Source organism: Oryzias latipes, chromosome 10 (genome assembly GCF_053564925.1).
Source record: "Oryzias latipes strain Hd-rR chromosome 10, Olatipes_Hd-rR_3.1".
In the NCBI taxonomy this organism is placed as follows: Eukaryota; Metazoa; Chordata; class Actinopteri; order Beloniformes; family Adrianichthyidae; genus Oryzias; species Oryzias latipes.
This window is the reverse complement of record NC_136246.1, coordinates 7,300,016-7,323,385: the sequence shown is the minus strand read 5'-3', so window position 1 is coordinate 7,323,385 and position 23,370 is coordinate 7,300,016. Positions and strand designations below refer to the sequence as shown.

The window sequence follows — 23,370 nt, the reverse complement described above, 5'->3', positions numbered from 1 at the left end:
AGGTGAATGTTAGGTTGGGGTTGTGAGGGACTGTGAGCTAACAGGAGGGTGTGTAAACAGATGGATGATGGGAAGGTGGCAGGCTTATCTGAGCTAGTAGTCTTGGCCACAACTCAGAGGTGAATTTCTAATGGACTACTACTGCTCTGCAGAAACTGTCCTAGAAAACAACATGTTTATTGATTCGGGATAAAAGATCACTGGCAAAACTTTTACAGTGGATCAAATGATGATTGGAGTGGGACTATGAAGAGCAGGGTTTGATGAGGTCATATCCTGCCAACATAGCGACAATCAGGAAGCTAAAATCTGCTTTGCATCGTACCATTACGTTTATCTGCAGTAACTGTTTCAAACAGGGATGGTCATATCCCAAAGCTTGAAACTCTTCCACCCCAGCAGGGTAAATACACACAAACAAATCAGAGGTCAACATCTTCAGGTTTATTTGGGTCAGATCTGCCTACAGGCCCAAACACTAAACTGAGCAGGGGCAAGGTAAGCCAGGTGGCACACCTGACGGGTGGAAAGTGATGACAAGCAGAACCAAACATCCTAGGAAACATAGACACAAAAGATTCTCCTCCCACTGTTCTTACATGCTCTCACGTGTGCCCCACCCACTTCTCCAGCCAACAACCAGCACTACACACAGACAAAGCCCCACCCACATAAAAGACGATGGTGCATGTGTTCACGCCACCAGGAAACACGTCAGCGCTCAACAGCGGTGGATAGACCCAGAACTCAACAAAACCATGAGGGAGGGGCACACACACTACCCCTTGCTGCTCCTGATTTCCACATCCCGCCACCACCAGAACCTGCTCCTCTGATTGGTCAACCATTGTTTTTTCTTTGCACCAAAGTGGATCCAGGGGAGTTTAGAAGAGGGTTGGATTTACAGATTGCCAGGAGCCATGGTGCTGTCTGTTTCTAACATTCAAACAGTCTCCAGGAGTAGAGGCATGTTGTCCCGTTCCGGATGACCACAGCATTACATGGGACAGGCCCATTAGTGGGTCCAGTTAGCCCATGTTATGACGGTTCCCATAGCCTCTGCGGTGGCTGTCCTTCCACTCGTCCCACTGCCTGGCCTTCTGCAGAGACTGCTCGTCTTCCTGCTCCTCCTCGTCCTCCTCGTCGTCCTCCTCGTTGTCCCGCGTCGCCCTCTTCGGGATGCCCTGGTCAGGCAGCTGTCCGTGTTTGGCGTGCTGCTCATACCAGTCATTGACTGACATAGTGGGGAGGCTCGGGTAGCCGGCACCGTACACCTGAGCCTGCAAACAGAACCAACACAGTTACTCACAGAAAACAGTGATGGACCTCCAGAACCAGACGCCAGGAGGGAAAATGCTCTGTTCCTAAAAGAACTTCTGTTCCGGTACAAACTAATGGCTGAAATCACATTAAAAGACAAATCCTAAGTCTTTTCAAAGGCGTCGCTTCACCTCTAAAGTGTCTTTTTCAGACTCATTTTGAACAGCAGATTTATTTAGCGTCTACATTGAAGTTAAATCAGACGCTCCTTCATAAAATCTGTATTTAAACCGTAAATAGAAGAACGGCTCGTCTGTCCACGCGTGGATGTGCTTGATCAGATTCAATATTAAGGTTTGCTGGCAGTGCAGCACAAAGTCGTGAAGTCAGTCTGATGTAGTCTCAGAGTTTTTCTCGTCGTCAATTGTCTAAAATAAAAAATTTGAACTAATCGATTAATTGCCCAGACCTAAGAAATAAACAGCTAGTCCTCATTCTATTGGTCAGATAACCATTCTTGCTCTGGTACTTGTTCTTGATAATCCTCTTTTTTCATGTTATTCTTCTGTGAATAGTGAAGCTAGTCAAGTTATAAACTGACAAATCAGATGCCGCAATAAAAGTAGATGGTCTCGTGTCGATATTTCTAAAGTTTGACAGATTCTCTAGAGCCCGCTTTCAGGTGGTAGGGGTGTGGCCTTCCAACAAGCTCACTGCTGACTGGTGAGAGGGGTTGCCATATAAACGTAGACACCGACCAATCACTGCTTATTGACTATGTCTGGTTCCAACACTGGGATGGCCGTATTGCGAAATTTTTGGTGTAGCCAGAAGTTATTCACATTTTATTGGAGATGTCACACTGACTCAGTCCAGTTCTCATATAGTCAATGGCTATAATGATTCGCTTCGCTGTTGTGCAGTGAAGCCTCACCATGGTAACCAGGCTGAAACCCCTTAACTTTAATGACCAAGTGTCATTTGTACAGTTAACCAGGCCCTCCAGATGTTTTCCCAGATGCTGTTGGAGGTTGCTGCCCAGATCTTCTACTCGTCTAGTAATTGTATCATTTGACAGATTTTCTTTTGCTCTGGACAAACAATGTCAGCTACTTTCAGCATTTGTTCTTTTTACAAACTCCCCGTCACCTAAAGGTTTGCTATGCCGGGCCATTTCTAAAGCCACATCTTTGTAAACATCTGCTGTGCAGCATAGCCTCGTTCTAGTTGTTGGAGCTCATTGTTGCGCTCCTCGTTGGTAAATTTGTCATAGTGGTTATGATTTGAAACACAGTCACGATTTATATTGAATTTTTTGAGCATTGCATTTACCTGCTTGCAAATAAGGCACATGACTTTATCCAGCCCTTGAGGAACGACAAAGTAAGCATTTGTTCATTTAGCTTGAAAGCGCCTTTTCTCCTCGCCAACACAATATTTTTCCTCAAAGGAACCTGCTCTGGCTCCCTTTTATTGGGGGCCACAAAAATTGGCCCCAGGGACGCATTTGAGAACCCCTGCTTTAGAGTGTAAAGAGGCTGACCTGTGCTGCGTCCCTCGTGAGGATGAAGGGCTTCATGGGCTGCCTCCCTGGGTGGGATGGGGGTTTAGATGACCCCTGATTCATGAACTCCTTGCTCTGGAGGACCTGCATTTCCAGGTCCATACTCTGCAGCTCATCCAGACACACAGCCACCCATCTGCGGACGTGCAGCAGGTGAAACTCTCTGGTGACCTCATCGTCGGCCCGTCCACTCTCCACAGCCTTCCTGACCTCAGACAGTCGGGCCTCCAGCTCCTTCTTCTGCCGGTGCTGCTCAATTTTACACTGTCTCCTCATTGCCATGGCAGCCAGGCTTGGCTGACCCCCAGGACCAGACTGGAAAAACAGAACACAGACAAACTAAATCCTGAGGAACCAGACATAGACAAAGATCCCAAACCATAGGGGGTGCAAGAGCTGTCCTCTATAGAGCAGTGTTTTTCAACCTTTTTGGAGCCGCGGCACACTTTAACCTTGACAAAAATCCCGCGGCACACCAGCATCCCAAAACAAAACAAAAAAGCAGAAACTCAGTCTGTTTTGATCTAAAACAGTTATAGCTGCAGCTAAATCGCGTTACCGTCATTCTTATCAAAATGTCTTTAATAGAATCAAATAAACACAAAGAAAAAAGTATTTTATGATCGTTTATATTCCTAACTACTCAGTGTTTTATCAGGACCTGTTTGGATGAACAAAGAGCTGATTTCCTGGAGAGGGGAAATGTTTTTAGATCAGTAAATGAAGGCAATTTTCCACGGCACACTTGACCATCTCCCACGGCACACTAGTGTGCCGCGGCACACTGGTTGAAAAACACTGCTCTAGACCAGCGGTCCCCAACCTTTATTGCGCCACGGACCGGTTCGATGTCTGGCAAAATTCTCACGGACCGGTTTGTTATATGTGGCGGACACACGCTGCAGCAACGCTGCAATAAAGGCAGAGACACGTGATAAGACGTACTCTGCCCTTTCATTTTGACACGCTAAACATTGTACATCGCACAGGTGTCATCATCCTCTCCCCTTCCCACACTCATGGTGCTAAAAAGAAGTAAACACAACAGGAAGAAATAACTAAGGGTGGAACAACGTAACTGCCAGATGAAAGGACACGTAGGCAAAAAGAAACATCCGTGCTTAACCCTATTTTGACCAAAGCAGGCAAAGGGGATTGATTTAATTCCCTGTGATGCCAGCTCCGACAGTAACCCCTGCACCCTGAGGAACTCCGACAGCAGACCAAACGATCACATGACGGACACTACAGTACAACAAAGTAATATGATATGACCTGCATGAAAACTGTGGTATTTTCTAAACATAACAATAAACACGAATTATGACGTGAGCAACGTCCTCTCTGCCCGCAACACTCCCTGGTCGCTATTATTATAACAAAAATAAGTGCATGGAAAATCCGACTCACCACAACAATGCTGAATGGTTGGAGGGAATCTCCCGTTGGGATAAATCCGTATATAAAGTAGGACTCCTGATACTGTCTAATAAATGTAGCTTTCTTTTTTTGGAAATGGAAGGCTCCTCTTCTGTCTCCTGGCTGGGCCTTTTCCACTTGGCAAAGAAACTTTCCAAAGATGTTTGTTTTTTATTCATTTTGGTTAAGAGTAAAATAAAATAAAAAAACCCAGGATCTAGCAAAATGAGTAAAAAAAAAACATTACTGGAAAGTTTCTTTGCCAAAGGGAAAAGGCCCAGCCAGGAGACAGAAGAGGAGCCTTCCACTTCCAACAAAAGAAAGCTACATTACAGACAGTACTTCTTTTTGCACCATGAGTGAGGGAAGGGGAGAGGATGATGACACCTGTGCGATGCACAATGACATGCATGTCAAAATAAAAGCTCAATGATCATCTTGTCCTTTTTCATCGTTGCTACATCTTAAAGACTCCGTGAAAATGTTGTCTGACGTCATACCGGTCCGTGGGTTAAGTTGAAAACTGCTGCTCTAGAGTGTGTGTGTGGGTGTGTGTGTGTGTGTGTGTCAGCAATGGTCAGACAGACTGATCTAACTAATGTCTAATCTAGCGTCCAAAATGTTTGCACAGACTTAAGTAGGTATTTAAATGGTCTATAAAACGTCCCAGAAGGACTGTATGACAGTGTTATGATGGTTTTAGAGCAGCTGATAACGGAATTTGACCAATCACAATCAACAAATTGTACAGACAGAAAGTGCTGGAAGAAATTTGAGGACAAAACGTTCCTTGTTTTTTTGCTGTATGTCACCTTTGTTCTGAATCAATAATAAAAAAAAATTGAGGACAAAGCCATGGGGGCCGGTGGGAATTTCAAAGTGGGCGCATTTGGCCCACGGGCCGGACTTTGGACATGCGTGGTTATAAAACGGAGGCGCCTCTCTGCTTACCGGCGCTCCTGGGCCATCGCGTCCGGGCTCAGACTCTGCTTCTTCTGGACTGTCGGCCTCGCCGGGTTCGGGCAGGTCGGCTTTGCAGAGGCCGTAGTCTTTACACCTCCGGAGGAAGTCCAGAAAGAGCTCCCTGGCGGAGCAGAGGTGCTGCAGCCGCCGGGCACGGTCGCTCAGCTTCAGCTGCAGCGCTCCGAGCAGCGCGGGCAGCAGCAGGAACCTGAGGTCGGCCGTGGCCACTTCCTCCAGGTCCTCGTTGCGGCTGAAGAGCTCCAGCTGCGCCACCATGGCCGCCGCCTCCTCCAGCGCGCTGACACCGCGCCTCACCCGGGCCTGCACGCTGCTGGAGTTGAGGGGCTCGTTCGTGTTGTCCACCTCCTCGTAGATCTTCCAACCGAGCTCCAACAGCTCCGGCAGCTTTAGATTCTTCGAATCTGGGTCCACTGGAGGTCCGGCTACGCTGCTGGGCCCGCTGTCCGCCATCTTTGAGCGTCCTCTTCTCTGACGTCTGATTGCTTTGGCGGGAAGGACCAATCACTGTCCAGGGCCGCACCGCGCACAATTGTGACGTCAACCGTTTGTTTGTTTGTTTACTGCTTTACAACAGCTGACCTGCAGGGGGCGGGAGTGCGTCTCCTGTTTACCGGCAGAGGAAGAGGGGCAGGATGCGGAAGCGCCGGTAGGCGTTCTCGGACCCGGATGTTCTGGTCCAGTTCGATCATGGAAAGCCCAGAACTGTCCTTCACGCTGGCTTACGTGGTCCTCGCGTTCTGCTTCGTCTTCACCCCGAACGAGTTCCGCGCGGCCGGGCTCACGGTCCAGAACGTGTTTGCGTCATGGCTCGGGAGCGAGGACGTCGGCTTCATCCAGTACCACGTAAAGAGGACGAGCGTGACCGCGCTTGTGCACTCAGCACTGCCTCTGGGTCAGTCTCTCTCTCAAACACACTCATGACCAGAAACGCGTGAATCACACACACATGCACTTTGTAAAGGACTCCTAGAGCTTAAAGAAACCCGTCTTATCTTGAACTTGGAGTCTGAACTAGCAAAGCAGAACCTTCAGAACCTTTCCTCTGTTCTCCTGTTCTCTGCAGACAAAGATGGTCAGAACTTCAGGTCACTTCTCTGCGCTTTGGTGTCTTCTTTTGGGCACAAGCACAATAAACCTCCCCTTCACTGAATCTACTTTTTGTTTCTATTCTCCCCCCTCCTCACAGGCCTCTCATGATGTTCCTGCTGTCTTCTCTGCAGGTTATTACCTGGGCATGTGTGTGGCAGCTCCAGAGAAGAACCTGGCGCTCATCCATCAGGTTGGTTCTGATTCCACGCCTTTGCTTCACATGTCACTTGACTGAGACTGGGCTGCTCCCTGCTGCTGCAGAGGTTCTGTTCTGATGGTTCTGATGGAGTTGTGGGGGTCCCCGCAGGTGAGCGGCAGCTGGAGGATCTTCCTGTTGCTCTCTCTGTGCCTGCACTTCCTCAGCTTGGCGTTGGTCATCTACTGGTCCCGCCGTCACTGGCACAACCACCCCATCAGCCGGGCGCTGCAGGCCCATGCGCGTGCCCCCAACTCCAGATGGGGCGCCATGGCAAGTAGCATCAACACAGAGTTCAGGCGGATAGACAAGTTTGCCACTGGCGTTCCTGGAGCCAGCGTCATCGTGACGGACAGCTGGGTGTTGAAGGTGAGCGCTCCACTTCAGGTCTGCAGAGCCGCGTGCTGAAAGCATGGAGCTCTGGAGGACTTCTCGTGAAGAAGAAAGCTTGGAAAGCTGCAGTCACGCTGAGTTCTGGTTGGATATTTTGTTTAGTTTGTCCTCTTCATCCAGCCCTTTGATTTGCACATTTGGTGGTTACATCTTCTTCAGCTGAGTTCCAATGAGAAAGAAACATTAATCATTGGTCCAGAGAAGAAGATCCCTCTGATCAGACAACACAGTGATTCTCTTGGCTCGTCTGTCCAGTCCAGCATCTGGATGCAGAAGTTTATTTTAAAACATTTGAGCTCCTTCAACAAACCGTCTTGTGCTCTTAGATCCTGAGGTTGTCCCTCTAAAAAGTTCTCGAATCTCAGTGCATCAAATGCTCCAAGTGATGGCTCCTAAACCCTGGAATGCACTGCCTCTGTCCTGTCTAACTGAGGCTTTTAAAATCCACCTAAAGAGGACTTTATTTCAGCAGGAATGGCATTTTTCTATTGATGAAATTTCCCAATTCTATATTTCATCTTTTAAACAAATGATATGTTCATTCGACTTGTATTGTTAAGCACTTTGGGATTTTTTTCAGATACGCTTGATATACTCAGACTGGTGGTCTCTGACCTGTATTAACACACGGATGGTTCACGGTTCTGCTTTTTCTCCAGGTGACCACCTACCACGTCCATGTGGCCCTGCAGAGCGAGTGTCATGTGACCGTGACGCAGTCCAGACGGCACCAACTGAGTCCTGATTCTGGCTCCCCTGTGGAGATCCTGACCCTGAGGGTGGACAGCATCAACCCTGCTGTCAAAGCCTTCACCATCAGGTACAGCTGGGTGCTCAAACCCTGATCTCAGGTCAGCTGGTCGTGGTGGATCTGCAGAGGCTGCACTCTGCAGGCTGCAGCTGATTGTTTCAGTGGTTGAAAGTAATAAGCAGGAGAACGGATGCACAAAAGAAGAAAGGAAAACCAGCTTGGTTGGTTTATACAAACTTTTAACTGCCCGAAATGCAAAAAAACACAAAAGTTTTTCAGAATGATGTCCTTGTTTCCACAGTATAACAAAAGTCTGATCCTTTATTTTATATTTATTTTCCATCAATACCTGATATGTGACTTTATCCACTTTGAAAACAGATGAACAATTTTAAAGATTCACTCTGTTTTTGACATGTTTTTGTAGCGTTTGTCTGAAAATTGAATACACTAACATTAACCCTACATATCTTTGTGTTTCTTGATTCAAATTATTGTGAATCAGGAACAGACCCCCACAGAGCCCCCACCCTTTACCCTGTCACTTCAACCTCCTCCCCTCAACAAGACGAATCAGAGCAGAGGACATAAGAGTCTCTGAGATTGAAGGGCATGGTTCATTTTTGGCCCCAAGCCCTGGTTGAGGTTCTGAGCTAGTCCACCAGGGTTTGTTTTGTCTGCAGCTGAGCAGGGAACCTCAGAGGGAGGCTCTGCTTCGCCATGGCCACTTTCAGCTCAAAGTTCTTCCTCTTGACAGAGCAGGAGCAAACAGTTCAAGTCCCTTTTGTGTTCTCAGGGTCAACTCCTCTGATTATGCAGACTTCAGGGAGAAGCTCCATGCTCCTATCAGAGTTTCTCCCAATGTGGTGATTCACCAAACTATAAGTGAGCTCTTCCTGGAGACCTTCAGAGCTCAGGTGGAACTTAACCAGGTCTACAGGCTTCCAGCAGGACAGGTATGCAGGTATAAAAAAAAAAGGCTCTAGGTGAACGCTAGAACTGTGAGTGACACCTGTTCTCTTTGATCTTTAGGAGCTGGAATCCTGCATCGGCTGCATGCAGGTTCCTGCCGGAATCAAATTGGTCAGGCTGTGCCAGACTGCAGGTGAGTGCATGCACCAGTGTGCCTGTGCAGTTAAAACCAGAGCCCAGAATGCTTCTGTGATCATATTGACCAGTAGATGACCTTGGCGTGTACTTGTACAGCGCTTTCTAGCTTCCCCACAGTCTCAAAGCGCTTTACAGTCACAAACCCATTGGCTCATTCACACACATTCACACTCTGGTGGCGCCTCCACTGCCGAACACTGGCCCCAACCTTCCACCAGAGGCAAGGTGGGGTTCACTGTCTTGCCCAGGGACACTTCCACACATGGAAGGGCGGGACTCGAACCTGCAATCCGCTGCACCACGGCCGTCCCCGTATGGAACCCGTATGGGCTCTGCTTCTATTCACTGGGAATTTGAATCCTGGACCAGAACTACGGTTGTAGCTGTGCTGTAGTCCTGGTTCTGGACCTTTGGGGCAGGGTTGGTCCTGGCAGTCAGTGCCTGTGACACTGTGTGACTGTGTTTTTTAATGCATTTCAGGACCGGATCAGGAGGTCGAGTGCCAGCAGTGCTTCTGCAGGCCCATGTGGTGCCTGATGTGTTTGGGCCGGTGGTTCGCCAGCCGCCAAGACCAGCAGAGACCCGAGACCTGGCTGTCCAGCAAAGTCCCCTGCCCAACCTGTAGATCCAAGTTCTGCATTCTGGACATTTGTATGGTCCATTAATAGCTGAACCTGTCACTCAGGGGAGTGGATCGGGCCCGTTCTGATGATGGTCCAAGTGACGTGAATCTGTTTTTGGAGTTTGAGCTTCAACTGCCGCATTCTGACAAAGACAATTAGAACTTCCTGACCGCTGTGGTACCACTGTGACTTAGCTTGTACGATTCTGATCTTCTCCATCAGTGAGTTTCTGGACTGACCGACCTGAAGGAACTAAAATGTTCAGGAACTCTTTGGACTGGAGGTTCCGACCCGAGCATTGTGAGGATTCTCCATCCAGAGTCGTGCATGTGAGCACAAAGACTGCAATTGTAATTTATGACTTCAGAACCTGACAATTGGATCAAGTTCTGATCCAAACAGGCTGATTACCCCTTCTCAGACAGGTTCCTTTGTCACGTACAGCTCCATCAGAACCAGAGCTGCTGCCATCAGCGCTTATAAGGCTGTCAGGTTGATGTGCACTCTGATGTGTGCACACAGGTTAAGTCCTGTTATGGAGCGTTACACATGACACACATATGATTTTAACACTTAAAGCCAAAGCATCCTTTGGGAATGACCCCCATTTCTCTAAACAGTAATTTCAAATGAATATGAACATTTGTCTGTCCTATAGAGGATTTCTGTGGGATTTCAGCCTGTCTGAATGTTTTTCGAGTCAAACTTAATGAACTTGTGCATTGCCCAATCTTCACTGCGTGCAAAAATATTTGGCAAGTAATTATTTTGATCATAAAATAGTTGCCTTGAATGTACGATGCATGTAATGCATATCTGGTGATGGGCATTTATGTAACGAGGGAGGGCATGGCCTAAGGAGGTCAACATCCTATATCGAGGTGGGCAGAATTATTCTCCTCCTCAGGTATAAAATGAGATTTAACAGAGTCCGTAAAGTAAAAAAGTGTAAAAAAAACCTCTTGCTCTCTTGAAATATCTAAGACATAGGGGTGGGATCACAGCACCATCAATTGTTTTGTTGCAAATGGTCAAAAATGGTCACAAAAACAATGTCGAGATGAAAAGATGCAAATTAACTGCCAAAGAGTAAATCTTGAAGCTACTAGAAACCCATTATCCTCCAGTGCTGCCAGTTTCTACAGCTGCAACTTACCTGGAGTGTCAAGAAGTATGAGGCGTTAAGTTCTTGTAGATGTGACCAAAGTAAGAAAGGCTGAAACCCGAACATCTCTCAACAAGACACACACGTTGAAACGTCAAAAATCGGCCAAGAAATATCTGAAGACTGATGTTTCAGAGGTTTTGTGGACTGATGAGATGAGAGGGACTCTTGATGGACCAGAGGGATGGCCTGTGCTTAGATCAGTAATGAACACAGAGCTCCATTTCTACTGAAACGCCATCCAGGTCGAGGTGGGGTGCTGGTATGGACAGGTATTATTGCAGGTGAGTTAGCTGGACCTTTTTGAGTTAAAATCAGCCCAAAATAAACTCTCAGACCTACTCCCAATTCTTCAAGCAGTGGTATTTTTCAAAGTCTGCATCTTTCAAGAAGACATTCATTCTTATGTAAGACAGCGCTCCACCACATGCATCAAAGTCCTCCACTGTTGCTGGTAAACAAAGGCCTAGAGATAGAGAAAAAATCTCATGGCATGGCCCCTTCTGCAGCAACTTAGACCTTATGGAGAACTTTGGGGCCTTTAGCAGGAACTCTACAGTTCAGGTAAACACTACACCCCTCTGGTCGCACTAAAAGTTGATTTCAACCTAAATAAGGAAACTGACTCCATGAATGGAAGTCATTAAAGTTATAAAAAAGAAAAGTGGCTATTTTGTTCAATGAGGTTTTTTTTTATTATTTCAGATATGCTGATTTGTAAATTTTCAGTTTCCTCTCAATTTAACAGGTGAAAATAAACAATTGACATGGGAAATCGTGTTTTTTATTGAGTTGCATAGTAATTCTGCACACTAATAGTTGCCTAATAATGATTTACATGTAGATACTCTTTTTAAGAATTCCACCACTTCACTTTTACAACAAAAATGATTCTGTTTTAGGGTTTTTAAACACTTTGAATTGACCAGGAGTACTGAAGTTGTGTAATAATAAAATAATCCTCATCAAATGCTGACCCATCTTCACTCTGATCCAAAACCACCTGAACCAAAAGTCCTGTTAAATGCCCCCTGAAACCAAACCAGCAGCTCCGAGTGCTGCAGCTGGGAACTGTGGAAGGTCTGAGGAGCAGTTCAGAGGTCTGTGAGCTCATTTCAAATAACTTTATTTGTACAGACAGAATGATGGACAGTTAGAAGAGGGGAAGTGGATGTGTAATAATTAATCAATTTATATTCCGAGAATCCAACAAGATCTGTCTGAGCCACGTTAATTAAATTGATCTAGACCTGTTATAATTTTTTTAATGAAATAAATGAATTATATAAATATTGGAAAATAGAATTTAGATTGAGGTTTATTTTACTATGATGTAAAAACAACCAAGTGCATTCTAGTTTACTTGTTTGTTTGGACACATATTTAATTTACACTTGATGATCTTGAAAAAATCAATGAATCTGGAAAACTTCACTGTTCAGTAGCAGGAATTTCTCTCTGAGTCACACTAATTGTGGTTTGGGCTAAAAATGTCCTGGATCATCCAAATAGAACCGATATTGAAAATGAATTGGATCAGGAACCACAAATTATGATGTGAATAAAATCCTTGTTAAAATGAATCGTTATGTCCCCAAGGGGAAGTGATTTCGGTCCCTTCAGGAGCCCGGGACCCTCACTGGGTCTGCAGCCAAGCAGGGTGGGGCTGCTGAGCAGGTCCGAGTGATCTGCAGCTTCAGGTTCTGAAAATTTCAGGACAGATCCAATTTACACGAGCTAAAAACTACTGGAGGGTAGCACACCCACAAGCCCTGTAAGAACTTTTTTGAAATCCAGTCTTTTATGCAGACAGTTTTTAGTACATGTTAAAGAACCTCGAGTCCAGCTGACAGGTTGCTTGTCTCCGGTTCTGGTGCACCTCCACATGGTGCTTTGTTCACTGCAGCTCAGAAAAAAAAATCCCCTTTTGTCAGGATCAGCAAGACTCCCGTGCTAGATCCGAACCAGCTGCTGGTGGTCCTGCAGGGGTCTTCCTGCTGTGAGATCTGCTGCAGTCTGGCTCCAGACAAAGCTGCAAGACACCTTGCTCATAAGGCACATCCTGCTAAGGAGAGGGGTGGAGTTCACTGTCTGCCCACTGGCTCCAGAAAAATAAGGGTGTTTCAAATCAATATCAGGACAAAGAAAAACAAACATGAATATTCTTCAGTCCTCCATCTTCATCCTCTGTGTGCTCCTCCTCTTCATCTCACTCCTGAAACACACAGAAAACCTTCAGTCCAAACCCTCATGGCTCTCCAGTTTAGTTCTGAAATAGAGACATGAGCCTCTGTGAACACAAAGTGCATCTTTCACTATATGTGTGTAGCTGGTTTGCTGTTTTACATTGCAATGTCAAAGTGCAGTTTTTCAATGAAATGTTTCTTGTCAACTCCGGTGTAAATAAGTATTAAGGAGTGTTTTGTTTTAGAGTCCAGGCTTCTGCTGTGCATTCGATGTATCGCGTCTCCTATCTTCTTTCAATGGTTCCTGTTCCCACACCAGCATAACTGAATCCAGGCTTTTCCTGTTAAGAGTGTATGGGGGAAACCCTCACCTGTGTTAGTACTTTTGGGTTGAGCACTTCTTTGACATAGCAGTTATAATCTTATGCTATCTTAGATGACTCCACCCTTACTTTGACGTGTTCTCCCTACCATGACAAAGGTGGATAAAGGTGGAAAGATTTCATGTAATCCATGGACACCAGTGAAGATCACAAATCATTGAAGAAAAAAGGTTAGGCGCTCTGTCTACTGGGTCTAGATGACCCAACTCCCAATGTTAAAGTGGCTAGGATAGCACAAGGGTTACCAATAGCAAAAAAAAAAACACACACACGCACACAAAAACTGCTGTTCTTCTCAGTTATTCATTCATTTTCTATTCCGTTTTATCTCTTTTGGGGTCACGGGGCTGCCGGAGCCTATCCCAACCACTTGTGGACGAAGGCAGGGGACAACCTGGACAGGTCGCCAGTCTGTCGCAGGGTAGAGTGTCCTCAATCACACACCCATTCACTCTCACACTCACACCTATGGACAATGTAGAGTTGCCAATTAACCTATGAAGCATGTTTTTGGACGATGGGAGGAAGCCGGAGATCCCATCTTCTCAGTTCTGCTCTTTATAACCCAACAGCTGGATTCCAGACCTCAGGCCTCACTGGACCAAACTGGACCCGTCTATGGTTATGGCAGCCGAGGCTTAAAACAGAAGGAGTCAGCTGAGAAGAACCGCACTGGAATGAATTCTGAAAGTAGGAGGTTTCAACATTCCCACTGAGGCTGCTGCTCCCCAGAACCCCTAAAAGGAGGAACATGATGGGCTGTGTTCCTTCATGTGCTCGGTTCTGTATCACATTGAGGTGTCCTGGGTTCTGAATAAGTCCTTTCTAAATAACTTACTGCTTCTACTGTTAAGTTCTAAATTTCTTCCTGAATATCTACTCAGACGTTTCCATGTACCTGTCATCTCTCAACTAACCACTAGATGTCAGTAAATATCGAGATTTTTTTCCTGGAAAATATCGCATTTAGAACCAGAACCGGAGCTGGACCATGGCAGTGCCTTGTCGGATTGTGTAAAACTGGTGTGATGAAAACTTTTTTTAGAGCTGAATGTGGAGAAAACAAAAGGACTCATAATTGATTTCAGAAGAACTAAAGTGAAACCCTAAGCGAGCTCCATTCCCGGCGGGAGGCTGAAGTTGTTGAAAACTACAAGTGCTTAGGCACTGTGTTTGACTCCACCCTAAAATTTGACACAAACGCAGAATCTATAGTGAAACTATACCAACAAAAAACACAACTGCTAAGACTGATGGCCTCTGTCAAAGTTTCTAACAAATTCGTTTGTATGTTTTTTCAGTCTCATCAAGAGTCTTTTAATGTTTTTCTTTGTATGCTGGTTTGGTGGCCTGTCTGTCAAAGACAAAAACAAACTGCATCCACTGCTGCTCAGTGCAAACATCACTAACCTACCATCCTTCAATGTCAAAAGCACATCTGCAGCATATTGATAAATTCATTTCTTCCTACTGTTCCTTCTTTATCCCTTGTACGGTGGCCCAGAAGGGTCACAACACAACACATTAACTTTATACACAACACACTAACTTTACACACAACACATTAACTTTACACACAACACATTAACTTTATACACAACACACTAACTTTACACACAACACACTAACTTTACACACAACACATTAACTTTACACACAACACATTAACTTAACACACAACACATTAACTTAACACACAACACATTAACTCACAACACAACACAATAGCTCACAACACAACACATTAACTCACAACACAACACAATAACTCACAACACAACACATTAACTCACAACACAACACATTAACTCATGGCCCAGAAGGGTCACAACACAACACATTAACTTACCTCACAACACATTAACTCACAACGGAAGTAAAGCAGCAATTGAAGTGCTTTTATTCTGAAATTTCTACTGGGCTGAGCAGCTAACTACCTAACAGAAAGTAATGTCACAAAGTTAGTGTGTTGTGTGTAAAGTTAGTGTGTTGTGTGTAAAGTTAGTGTGTTGTGTATAAAGTTAATGTGTTGTCGTGTGACCCTTCTGGGCCACCGTACCCTTGTGCTATCCTAGTCACGTTAATGTTGGGAGTTGGGTCATCTAGACCCTTTTTTCTTCAATGATTTGTGATCTTCACTGGTGTCCATGGATTACATGAAATCTTTCCACCTTTATCCACCTTTGTCATGGTAGGGAGAACACTTAAATATGAGGGTGGGGTCATCTGGACCCCATAAGATAGCACAAGGATTAGAGGAGCAGACGCACTTGCACTTTTCACCAGGCACATGGTGCAGCAGCACCCTCTTGTGGCTGTTCGCTTTATCACAGTCCTTGATTTCCTGATCTCAGGTGTTCAAAACGTCCTCCAGATGAAGCTGTGTGTGTGTGTGTGTGTGGGGGGGGGGGGGAGGGGGTTAACAGCTGCACAATTTCTGAGGAAATAGCACAGAAAACACACGTGCACGCCCCTCTGTCCACCAGCTGCTGCTGTCTGACAGGCTGACGATGACTGTTTTCCTCCTCCCCGTCGGAGAGCCGGGGCAGCAGGGAGATCAGGGGAATGTGGGGGTGGGTGGGGGGCTGCTGGGGAATGTGCCAAAAGTGTGTGTGTGTGAGAGTATGGTTGTGTGTGGTTGAGCTCGCGTGCCTTCTTTCTGCCCTCTGCCCTTCATGGCGCCAGCTCCACTTCCCTTCCACTCTAAACATCTGCTGTCTGCGCCTCTCATGCACACGCACGTGCACTAGCAGCAGGAAAAATCTCTCAGCTAGTTTACATGTGAAGGAGAACCCGACTGCGGGGGCTGCACGTGCTCAGTACGACTCTTGAGCGTCCGTATCATTTGAGGACAGCCTCACATAAGTAAAGAGCTGCGGGTTTGATTATTGTGTGGAAGCGCAAGTCTGGTGCGTGTTTGTGTGTGCGCTGGCAGAACTGCACGGAAATGTCTCATCTCAGAACTCTGTCCTTCACATGATTGTGCACGCCGGCCTCACATGCACGCCGGCCAGTGCGGACCTCCCTCACCTTCCTTTTCTTGCTGCGGCCCTCGGCCTGCAGCGTCCTGGTGCACTGGTCCACGCACTCGGTGAATCCGCTGCGGTCCGAGCCGGGGTGCAGCTCCGCCAGCTGAGCCAGAGACAGGATGTAGTTGCAGGCGATGCGGAGGATGGCCAGCTTGGAGAGCTTCTGGCCGTACGAGTAACAGGGCACCTGCGGGTCGGGAGAAGGTCATGGGTCACAGCCACCCTCCAAGACAGGAAAACAAACTGATGAATGCAGACGAGGTTTGACATCAACCTCTCATGTGAAGGACCTGACTGAAGAACGTGAAGTACTGAGTCTGTCCTCGGCTCCTCAGTTTGTGGTGAAGAACATCAGAAGTCTCCTAAAAAGTAACCCCCTTATTCATCCCTTAACCCTTGTGCTATCCTAGGCACTTTAACGTTGGGAGTTGGGTCATCCAGACCCACTAGACAGTGCTCTGAACCTTTTTTCTTCAATGATTTGTGATCTTCACTGGTGTCCATGGATTACATGAAATCTTTTCACCTTTATCCACCTTTGTCATGGTAGGGAGAACACGTCAATGTAAGGATCGGGTCATCTGGACCCCATAGGATAGCACAAGGGTTAAGGAATAAGCCGTCATGAAGACCACTACATGTCCTCATGCTGGAGACAGGAGCCAACAGAACTGGGACCAAGGCTGCAAGACTGAGGGAGGCTGTGAGGTCTGAACCGGCAGGTCCATGTAGACCGGGTCCGGGTCAAGTGCAAAGTTGTGCTGAACTCCTCAGATGCTTTCTTTGTTCATCTGGGTTTAGTGATGGATGGGACGACTTGCATCCTTCAGACCCAGAAAGGCCGGTTCTGGTCTGAGCTCTGGCTCAGGGACTCACCTGCTTCCTCAGAGCCTCAAATGCAGCGCTGATGGTGTGGACGCGCGTTCTCTCCCTGGCATTGGCCAGCAGCCTCCTGGTCTGCTGGATGGCTTTGACCTCCGGGCCTCGTGGATCTGCATCGATCCCGGCTCGTTTCCTGGGGGACTCCTGGAAGCAGAGAGAGACTGATGTCAGAGGTGCAGCTCTTTCTCCCTTTAGTGTCTGTTCATCAGAGGAACTGTGGTCTTCAGGCCTTCATGACAGCCAGAGACAACTTGGACCTCAGCGGTAACCATAGAAACCCACAGGGGGGGGGGTCCTCTGTGAACCCGACTCAACCCCCAGGTTCTGCACCCAGGGTTCTAGCACAAATGATTGAAACCAACCCCAACTCCTCTGATCTGGTTGGACCAGCTCCAAAATCCCCCCCACTGAGACCGTTTAAACTGTGATGGTCACACTCACCTTGGGCGACAGGAGTGGGCCTTCACTGTGGTCCAGGCATGGAGGGGACTGGGGGGACAGGTGCGTTCTGGGCCCAGATTGACATGGTGGGGAGGTCTCCACAGAGAATACCTGATGAGGGAAGCCCGACCCTGCGGGAAAGGAGGAAGGGGGGCCCAGCTTAAGTCTGCCAGACAGCGGCTGGGAGATGGAAGGGGGCCAGTGGGAGATCTCCTGAGTCGACAGCGAGAAGGGGGGCTGGGACGCCTTGGCGCCGAGCACAGGCCCGTTACTGCCAGTTCTCATGTCCAGGGCCCTGATCTGAGCCCCCGCCTCGTCAGACATGTCCTTAGACATCATCAGCTGTCTGTGCAGGGGGGCCAGCTTGCTGACGTAACGTGTGCCCATGAGGGTGTCCTCTGAGGAGTCCACATCTGACAAGTCCAGAGGGGGGGGCGCGGTGTTCAGCAGCCTTTTGGGCTCCCTGGACTTCCTCTTGAACTTCTTGGCGCTAGGTGTCTCCCCCCGCTCTCTGTGCAGGGAGCTCCACGCATCAGTGGGGGGTGCTGGGTTCTTCATTCTCAGGGTCCACTCCAAACGGAACTTTCTGGACTCTCTGACTGAGTTTAGAGGGCCGACTTCAAACCAGGCCAGAACCGGTCCAGAACAAACCGCACTCGTGCACGGAGCGCGTTCACAGGATGTTTGTAGAAGGGAGGCAGCAGGTCCCGCGTGGCTCCGCTCTGTCTGCAGCATCCACGCAGATCCGCATCACACCAACATCTGTTGCAGCGCGCGCACGACCGCGTGCAGCGCAGTCTGGCTCCAGCCTGTCTGCATTTCTGCGCCGTGAATAACCTCAGGCACGCGCGCGCGCCACGGTCACTGTCCAGCCCCTCATAACCAGGGACCGGTGCCGAACCTCTGTGCCCCACGAACCGCGAAAGAACCGGGTTTAACGCCGCAGGAGCTCACACGCACTCCAGATGAACTCGGGAACAAGACCCGGGGGAAGTCTCCGGTACCGGTTCCTCTGAAGTTATAAGCGTCAGTTTAAGTCCTATTCCGGCCCAGTTCCCAATCGAACTGTGCAGACATAAAGTTCTGATCCGGGTTTAACATCCGCCTTTTTCTCCTGGACTTTTGAACCGGTTTCGAGCGTGTCCGTGCGGCTCCGTGACCACCAGCAGCCGCTTCCACAGAGAGTCTGCAGCGAGAAGAGATCCGCGCTCCCGCTGCCGACTGGCGTCGGACTGGCGGAGCTCGTGCGCGCGCACACGCACGCGCGCACACATGTTGGGTTTTCTGCGGCTGTTAGGGGTTCCCATTGACACAATGCATTCCTCAACAACCCCCCCACCGACCAGAACCATCACTACCCTGCAGAGTCAATCAGAAGTAAGGAACCTGAACAAACCGAACCTCAACTAAGGCAAGAACTTGACTTTGAATCAGAACCTCAAAAAAGACAGCCTGGACTGGAACCAAAACCTGAAAAAAAAAAAAAAAACGGCACCAGAGCCTGACAAAAGCATGAACCTTCTGAAAGGGAACCTGAACTAAAAGTAATAGAATTAAAACCAGAACCTGAACCAAAAAGAGAACCAAAGCTAAAGCCCAAACCTGAACCTAAAAAAGAAAACCTGACATCAAACCAGAAACAAAAACCACAACCTAAATCCAAACCACAACCTCAATCTGACAAAACATCAACCCTAAAACCAAAACCCAAACCTGAACTGAAACCAGCATTAAAACAAACAAAACAAAAATTAATTAAAACAAAAAACAAAAAGTGGAACCTGAAAAAACGCACTGCAGTAAGTTCAGAACCAAAATTGAAACTAGAACTTTACCTACACCTTTAAATGTAAAGCCTGAACAAAAAACAAAATTGAAAAAGCATTTCTACATCTAGAACAAGAACCAAACCCAGAACTATACAAAAATAGGAACATTACGCAAAAGACATTGATCTAAAGCCAATACTTAAACTAAAACCAGAACCTAAACTAAAATCTGAAAGGAACCTGAGCTTAAACCCAAATATCAAACAACTCCAAAGAATGACCCTGAACCAAACCAAACTAAAGTCAGAAGTAGAAAAAGGATTCTCTGTACTTTATAGTACTTTATAACAAAATAAATACCTAAGAAAAACCATTGCACAAAAAGGCTCAATGATCATCTCAAAATGATAACGTATAATTATTGTATTTGTGTTATGTTATGGTCAATGATATTAATAATATCAGTACTATTTATAACTATTTTATCCAATTATTATTTGTTTTGTAGTCTATTCGTTTTACTTGTCCCTCAAGGTCTCACTAGTTTAGCACTAAAAACATACGTTTTAATAGACAGTAGCTAACTTTTTTATTTGTGTACCAATAGAACGTTTCATGAGAATCCCGTCTCATCAGAGCAGAAGACTGATGTCGATCTGCAAAGATGAACTAAATCTGAAAATGCTGCTGTTTCGAACAGACGGCTGACTTTCACAGCGTTATGGTGATGCAATGCACCGTGTTTTCAGGGATTGCTTTGTTTTTAAAGACTCTGTGCTCGGCTCATTGGCCAGATCCTGAAGATAGAAGCAAGAGAAATGCCTGGCATGGAGAAAAAGGACAGTTCAGTTTCATCTACATCCACATTGTTTACATGACATCCATCCATCCATCATCTAGACCTGCTCCACCCCGCTCACGGTCACAGGGTTGCTGGAGCCTATCCCAGCTGCTTTTGGGCAAAGGTGGGGCTCACTACAAGTAGTTTGCTACTCACCTGGAAAGTTTCACTTTGCTGACCAAAGTAGTGACGGGGGTTAAGGTCAGGATGAGTAAAGAGGTCCTTCAGTGGATGCAACTAGAGGAAGGAGAGTTTTTATGGAGTCTGAATAAAACATTACCACCTAAACTGCTGTTTATTAACCTTTTATATCTTTTTAGTATTTGATATGGATTAGCAATGTAGCAAATGGTTTATTTAAAAAAGGATGAAATATACAGATTTGATGTGTAATTTTTGTTTGCTCTTTAAAAACATATTAAATGTGTGTGTGTGTTTGTTTCCTCTTCATCCTTGAAAGTCCACTTGATCAGTTTTCAGAGAGTTCTCAGTGGTCTTTTAACCATGATTATGCAGTTTTTGGCTAAAATCTAAAAACCTGTGTAATTTAGCAGGAAATAAATTCTGCAGAACGGCAGAAGTTCATCAGAAATTCACCTCTGACTTGTGGGTAGACTTTGGCCCAGAGCAAGCCCACCACCATTTGCCATCATCCATCTGTTTACGCTCTATCCTGCTAGCTTACAGTCCACCGCAAACCCAAGTTTACATTAGTGGTGCTACAAAAATGATGGGCAATATCAGAGCCATCCAGCCGTACAGTTTAGATCCAGATTCCAGCTAAGAGGAGGAAAACAATGATGTACATGGATCAGTAGCGGTTTTAGGAATGGGCAATACGGGCAATTGCCCGGAGTGCAACTTCAATGGGGGGCGGCATCCACGTGCTTGGAAGAAAAGAATAATAGCCGCACTATCGTTTTTTTTGTTATTTATTATTTCACAGACTTTGGAACGGCCTAAAACCACAGAATTAGCGCCCCCCCCCCCCCCCCCCCGCAGCTGCGCCCCCCCCTGTCATAGAGAAGAAAAAGGGGAGGGGTAGTGGGCTTAGGCTGCGAGGAGCACAGCTGCTATTAATCAAATCAAATCAAATCAAACTTTATTTATAAAATAGCGCTTCTCATGCATTTTTTGCAGCTCGAAGCGCTTAAACATTAAAAACAGAAAACACACAACATTACAGTAAAAACCCTACCCACCCTTCACCCTTCCCACTCCCCTCCGTTAAAACACATGACCCATGGCCCCCACGTACAAAGAATAATGACTATGTAACTTTAAATAAATAAATAAATAAATAAATAAATAAGCAAACAAACAAGTATGGCTTGGCTCTGCTGTGAGGAAACAGTATTTGGGAATCCTTTCATACCAGGAGCCAGCTTGGCCATTGGAACATCGCCACAGCGCCCACCCAGACTGGGACAACACTGGGGTCCACTTCACAGCCGTGAAGCTGCAAAATTAGACCCCAGCTGCCCCAGCAAGGGCAAGAACTGCAGCAACAACCGCTGACCAAGCCGGCAAGCCCTGGAGGAAAAGATCCCCACAAGAAAGACTGGGGCTAAAATCATGATAAGATACTAAAACTAAAGATACAAGATGTATATAAAACCTTAAAATTGAGAAAAAAGATGCATGAAATGAAATTAAATAAATAAAATTGCCAATACTAAAACTAATAGAATAAATTAGCAGTTAAAATCAACTAAAAGCTAAATTTAAAAGGTGGGTCTTGCGCCTCTTCTTAAAAACTTCCACAGTCTCTGTGACCCTGAGGTTCTCCGGCAGGCCGTTCCATAGGCGAGGACCGTAATGGCAGAACGAAGCCTCACCATAAGTTTTGGTCCTCACCTTCGGAACAACTAAGAGGCCAACACCGGAGGACCTCAGGGTCCGCGAGGGCTCATATTTTAAAATAATATAATTTAAATAAGAGGGCCAAAAACATTTATAAACCATTAAAAGAATTTTAAAATCAATCCTGAAATGTACAGGGAGCCAATGCAGCGATTTTAAAACCGATTTTTATTACGCAACACTTGGATCATCGCGCACTGTTCATTACTCAGCTCATGTTGACAATGTCGTTATTTACTAACTATTGTAGATCTTTTTGTCACTTGTCTTTTCTGTCGTTTAGTTTGTGTCATTATTTGACATAAAGAAAGCAGGAAATGCGGGAAAACAGCTGCACTTTGATCATGAGATCATAAAAAAATTGATCATTGTTTTTTGTTGAATGGATTGAGGTTTGAATGTAGGATTTTTACTGTTGGTGTTGCACAATATTAGAAAATGGCAAATATTTTTGGAGTTCTATGATTTAGTTTTGAATGTTTTAAGACTTAAATAAGACTTAAAAATGATATTCACAATAACAGGTTTTTTTTGAAAAATCATCCCTCTGACACGATTCACACAGACAGGACGTCACACACCAATCAGAAATTAGCTTATTGCTAAAAATGATAAAAGAGCAAAGAATAAAGAATACGGAATGATTTGATTTGTTATTTCAAATTATTAATATTTCCAAGCTTTGTTTGGTTTGTTCTGCATGTTCATATTTGTACAGAATATAGTTTTATGGAGAGCAAAATATTATACGTTATTTAAGGTTTAACTTGATTTATTCCAGATTAATATTCCTGTTTTTATTTATATTTATGCTCAAAAAGTTCAGTTTTAAAGGTTTAAAAGTTTAGCTTAAGTGTGTTCAATAAATTTTTATCTCGTTCCGCCCGCAACCTTAAGTGTGTTTTTAATTTAGGCCCCCTGTGTGTCTAAGTTTGACCCCCCTGTAATACGAGTTTATAAAATTCATGCATTATAAAATCAAATACACTCATTGATGCATTTGTGTAAAACAGCCAAATAAAGATAGGGAACACTTAAGGATGTCATCAAATTTGTCGGGGGGGGGGGGGGGGGGGTATTCGCCCCGGGAGTAAGTTAGTGTAGAACCGCCACGGAAATGGATCTATTTGTCTGCAAGTGGATGAAATGAAGAAATGCTGCAAGAGTATTTTTGTATCTGGTCAGAAAAGATGAGTTGTTCTTGGGCTCCCTCTTGTGGCCAGAATAGGTATTAATCTTTTAATCCCTGAGCATGAGATAAATAAAAGGCTGCTGTTTGAACTTTTTACTGAAGTTTTAAGAAATGATGGAATCCAACAGCAACTTGGCTTCTTCTGTGACTTCATTTTGTATTAACTCCCTAATTTGTTTTTTAATTCTTTACTGTGCACATTTACCAGAATCAGACACACAATAGAAATG

The 23,370-nt window shown here is 45.8% G+C and overlaps 3 protein-coding genes across 5 annotated transcripts; 1 reads left to right on the top strand and 2 right to left on the bottom strand.

Moving 5' to 3' along the window:
• Positions 1-422: 422 nt before the first annotated feature.
• igbp1 (immunoglobulin (CD79A) binding protein 1) lies at positions 423-5,677 on the bottom strand. Its single transcript, XM_004086502.4, has 3 exons — positions 5,195-5,677; positions 2,804-3,139; positions 423-1,280 (listed from the first exon to the last, which is right to left on the bottom strand). Exons 1-3 carry the CDS (start codon positions 5,675-5,677, stop codon positions 1,029-1,031), a joined length of 1,071 nt encoding a protein of 356 aa, XP_004086550.1. The 3' UTR covers positions 423-1,028.
• A 210-nt stretch (positions 5,678-5,887) lies between these two features.
• tmem129 (transmembrane protein 129, E3 ubiquitin protein ligase) lies at positions 5,888-11,329 on the top strand. Of its 2 annotated transcripts, none has more exons than XM_004086555.5 (7): positions 5,888-6,119; positions 6,448-6,506; positions 6,624-6,881; positions 7,565-7,725; positions 8,453-8,612; positions 8,689-8,761; positions 9,247-11,329. In XM_004086555.5, the coding sequence occupies exons 1-7, from the start codon at positions 5,894-5,896 to the stop codon at positions 9,429-9,431; spliced, it is 1,122 nt and encodes a 373-aa protein (XP_004086603.2). In that variant the 5' UTR covers positions 5,888-5,893; the 3' UTR covers positions 9,432-11,329. The 2 variants fall into 2 exon arrangements, with proteins under 2 accessions (XP_004086603.2, XP_078810046.1); XM_078953920.1 differs by lacking the exon at positions 5,888-6,119 and adding an exon at positions 6,171-6,312.
• Positions 11,323-18,703, bottom strand: atoh8 (atonal bHLH transcription factor 8). 2 transcript variants are annotated; one of them, XR_013658492.1, is made up of 5 exons: positions 17,476-18,703; positions 17,029-17,178; positions 16,154-16,339; positions 12,710-12,769; positions 12,362-12,616 (listed from the first exon to the last, which is right to left on the bottom strand). XR_013658492.1 is itself a non-coding variant. In XM_023959552.2 (4 exons), exons 1-4 carry the CDS (start codon positions 18,208-18,210, stop codon positions 12,764-12,766), a joined length of 1,077 nt encoding a protein of 358 aa, XP_023815320.1. In that variant the 5' UTR covers positions 18,211-18,703; the 3' UTR covers positions 11,323-12,763. The 2 variants fall into 2 exon arrangements, 1 of the variants encoding a protein (XP_023815320.1); XM_023959552.2 differs by having other exon boundaries at positions 11,323-12,769.
• Positions 18,704-23,370: the final 4,667 nt, after the last annotated feature.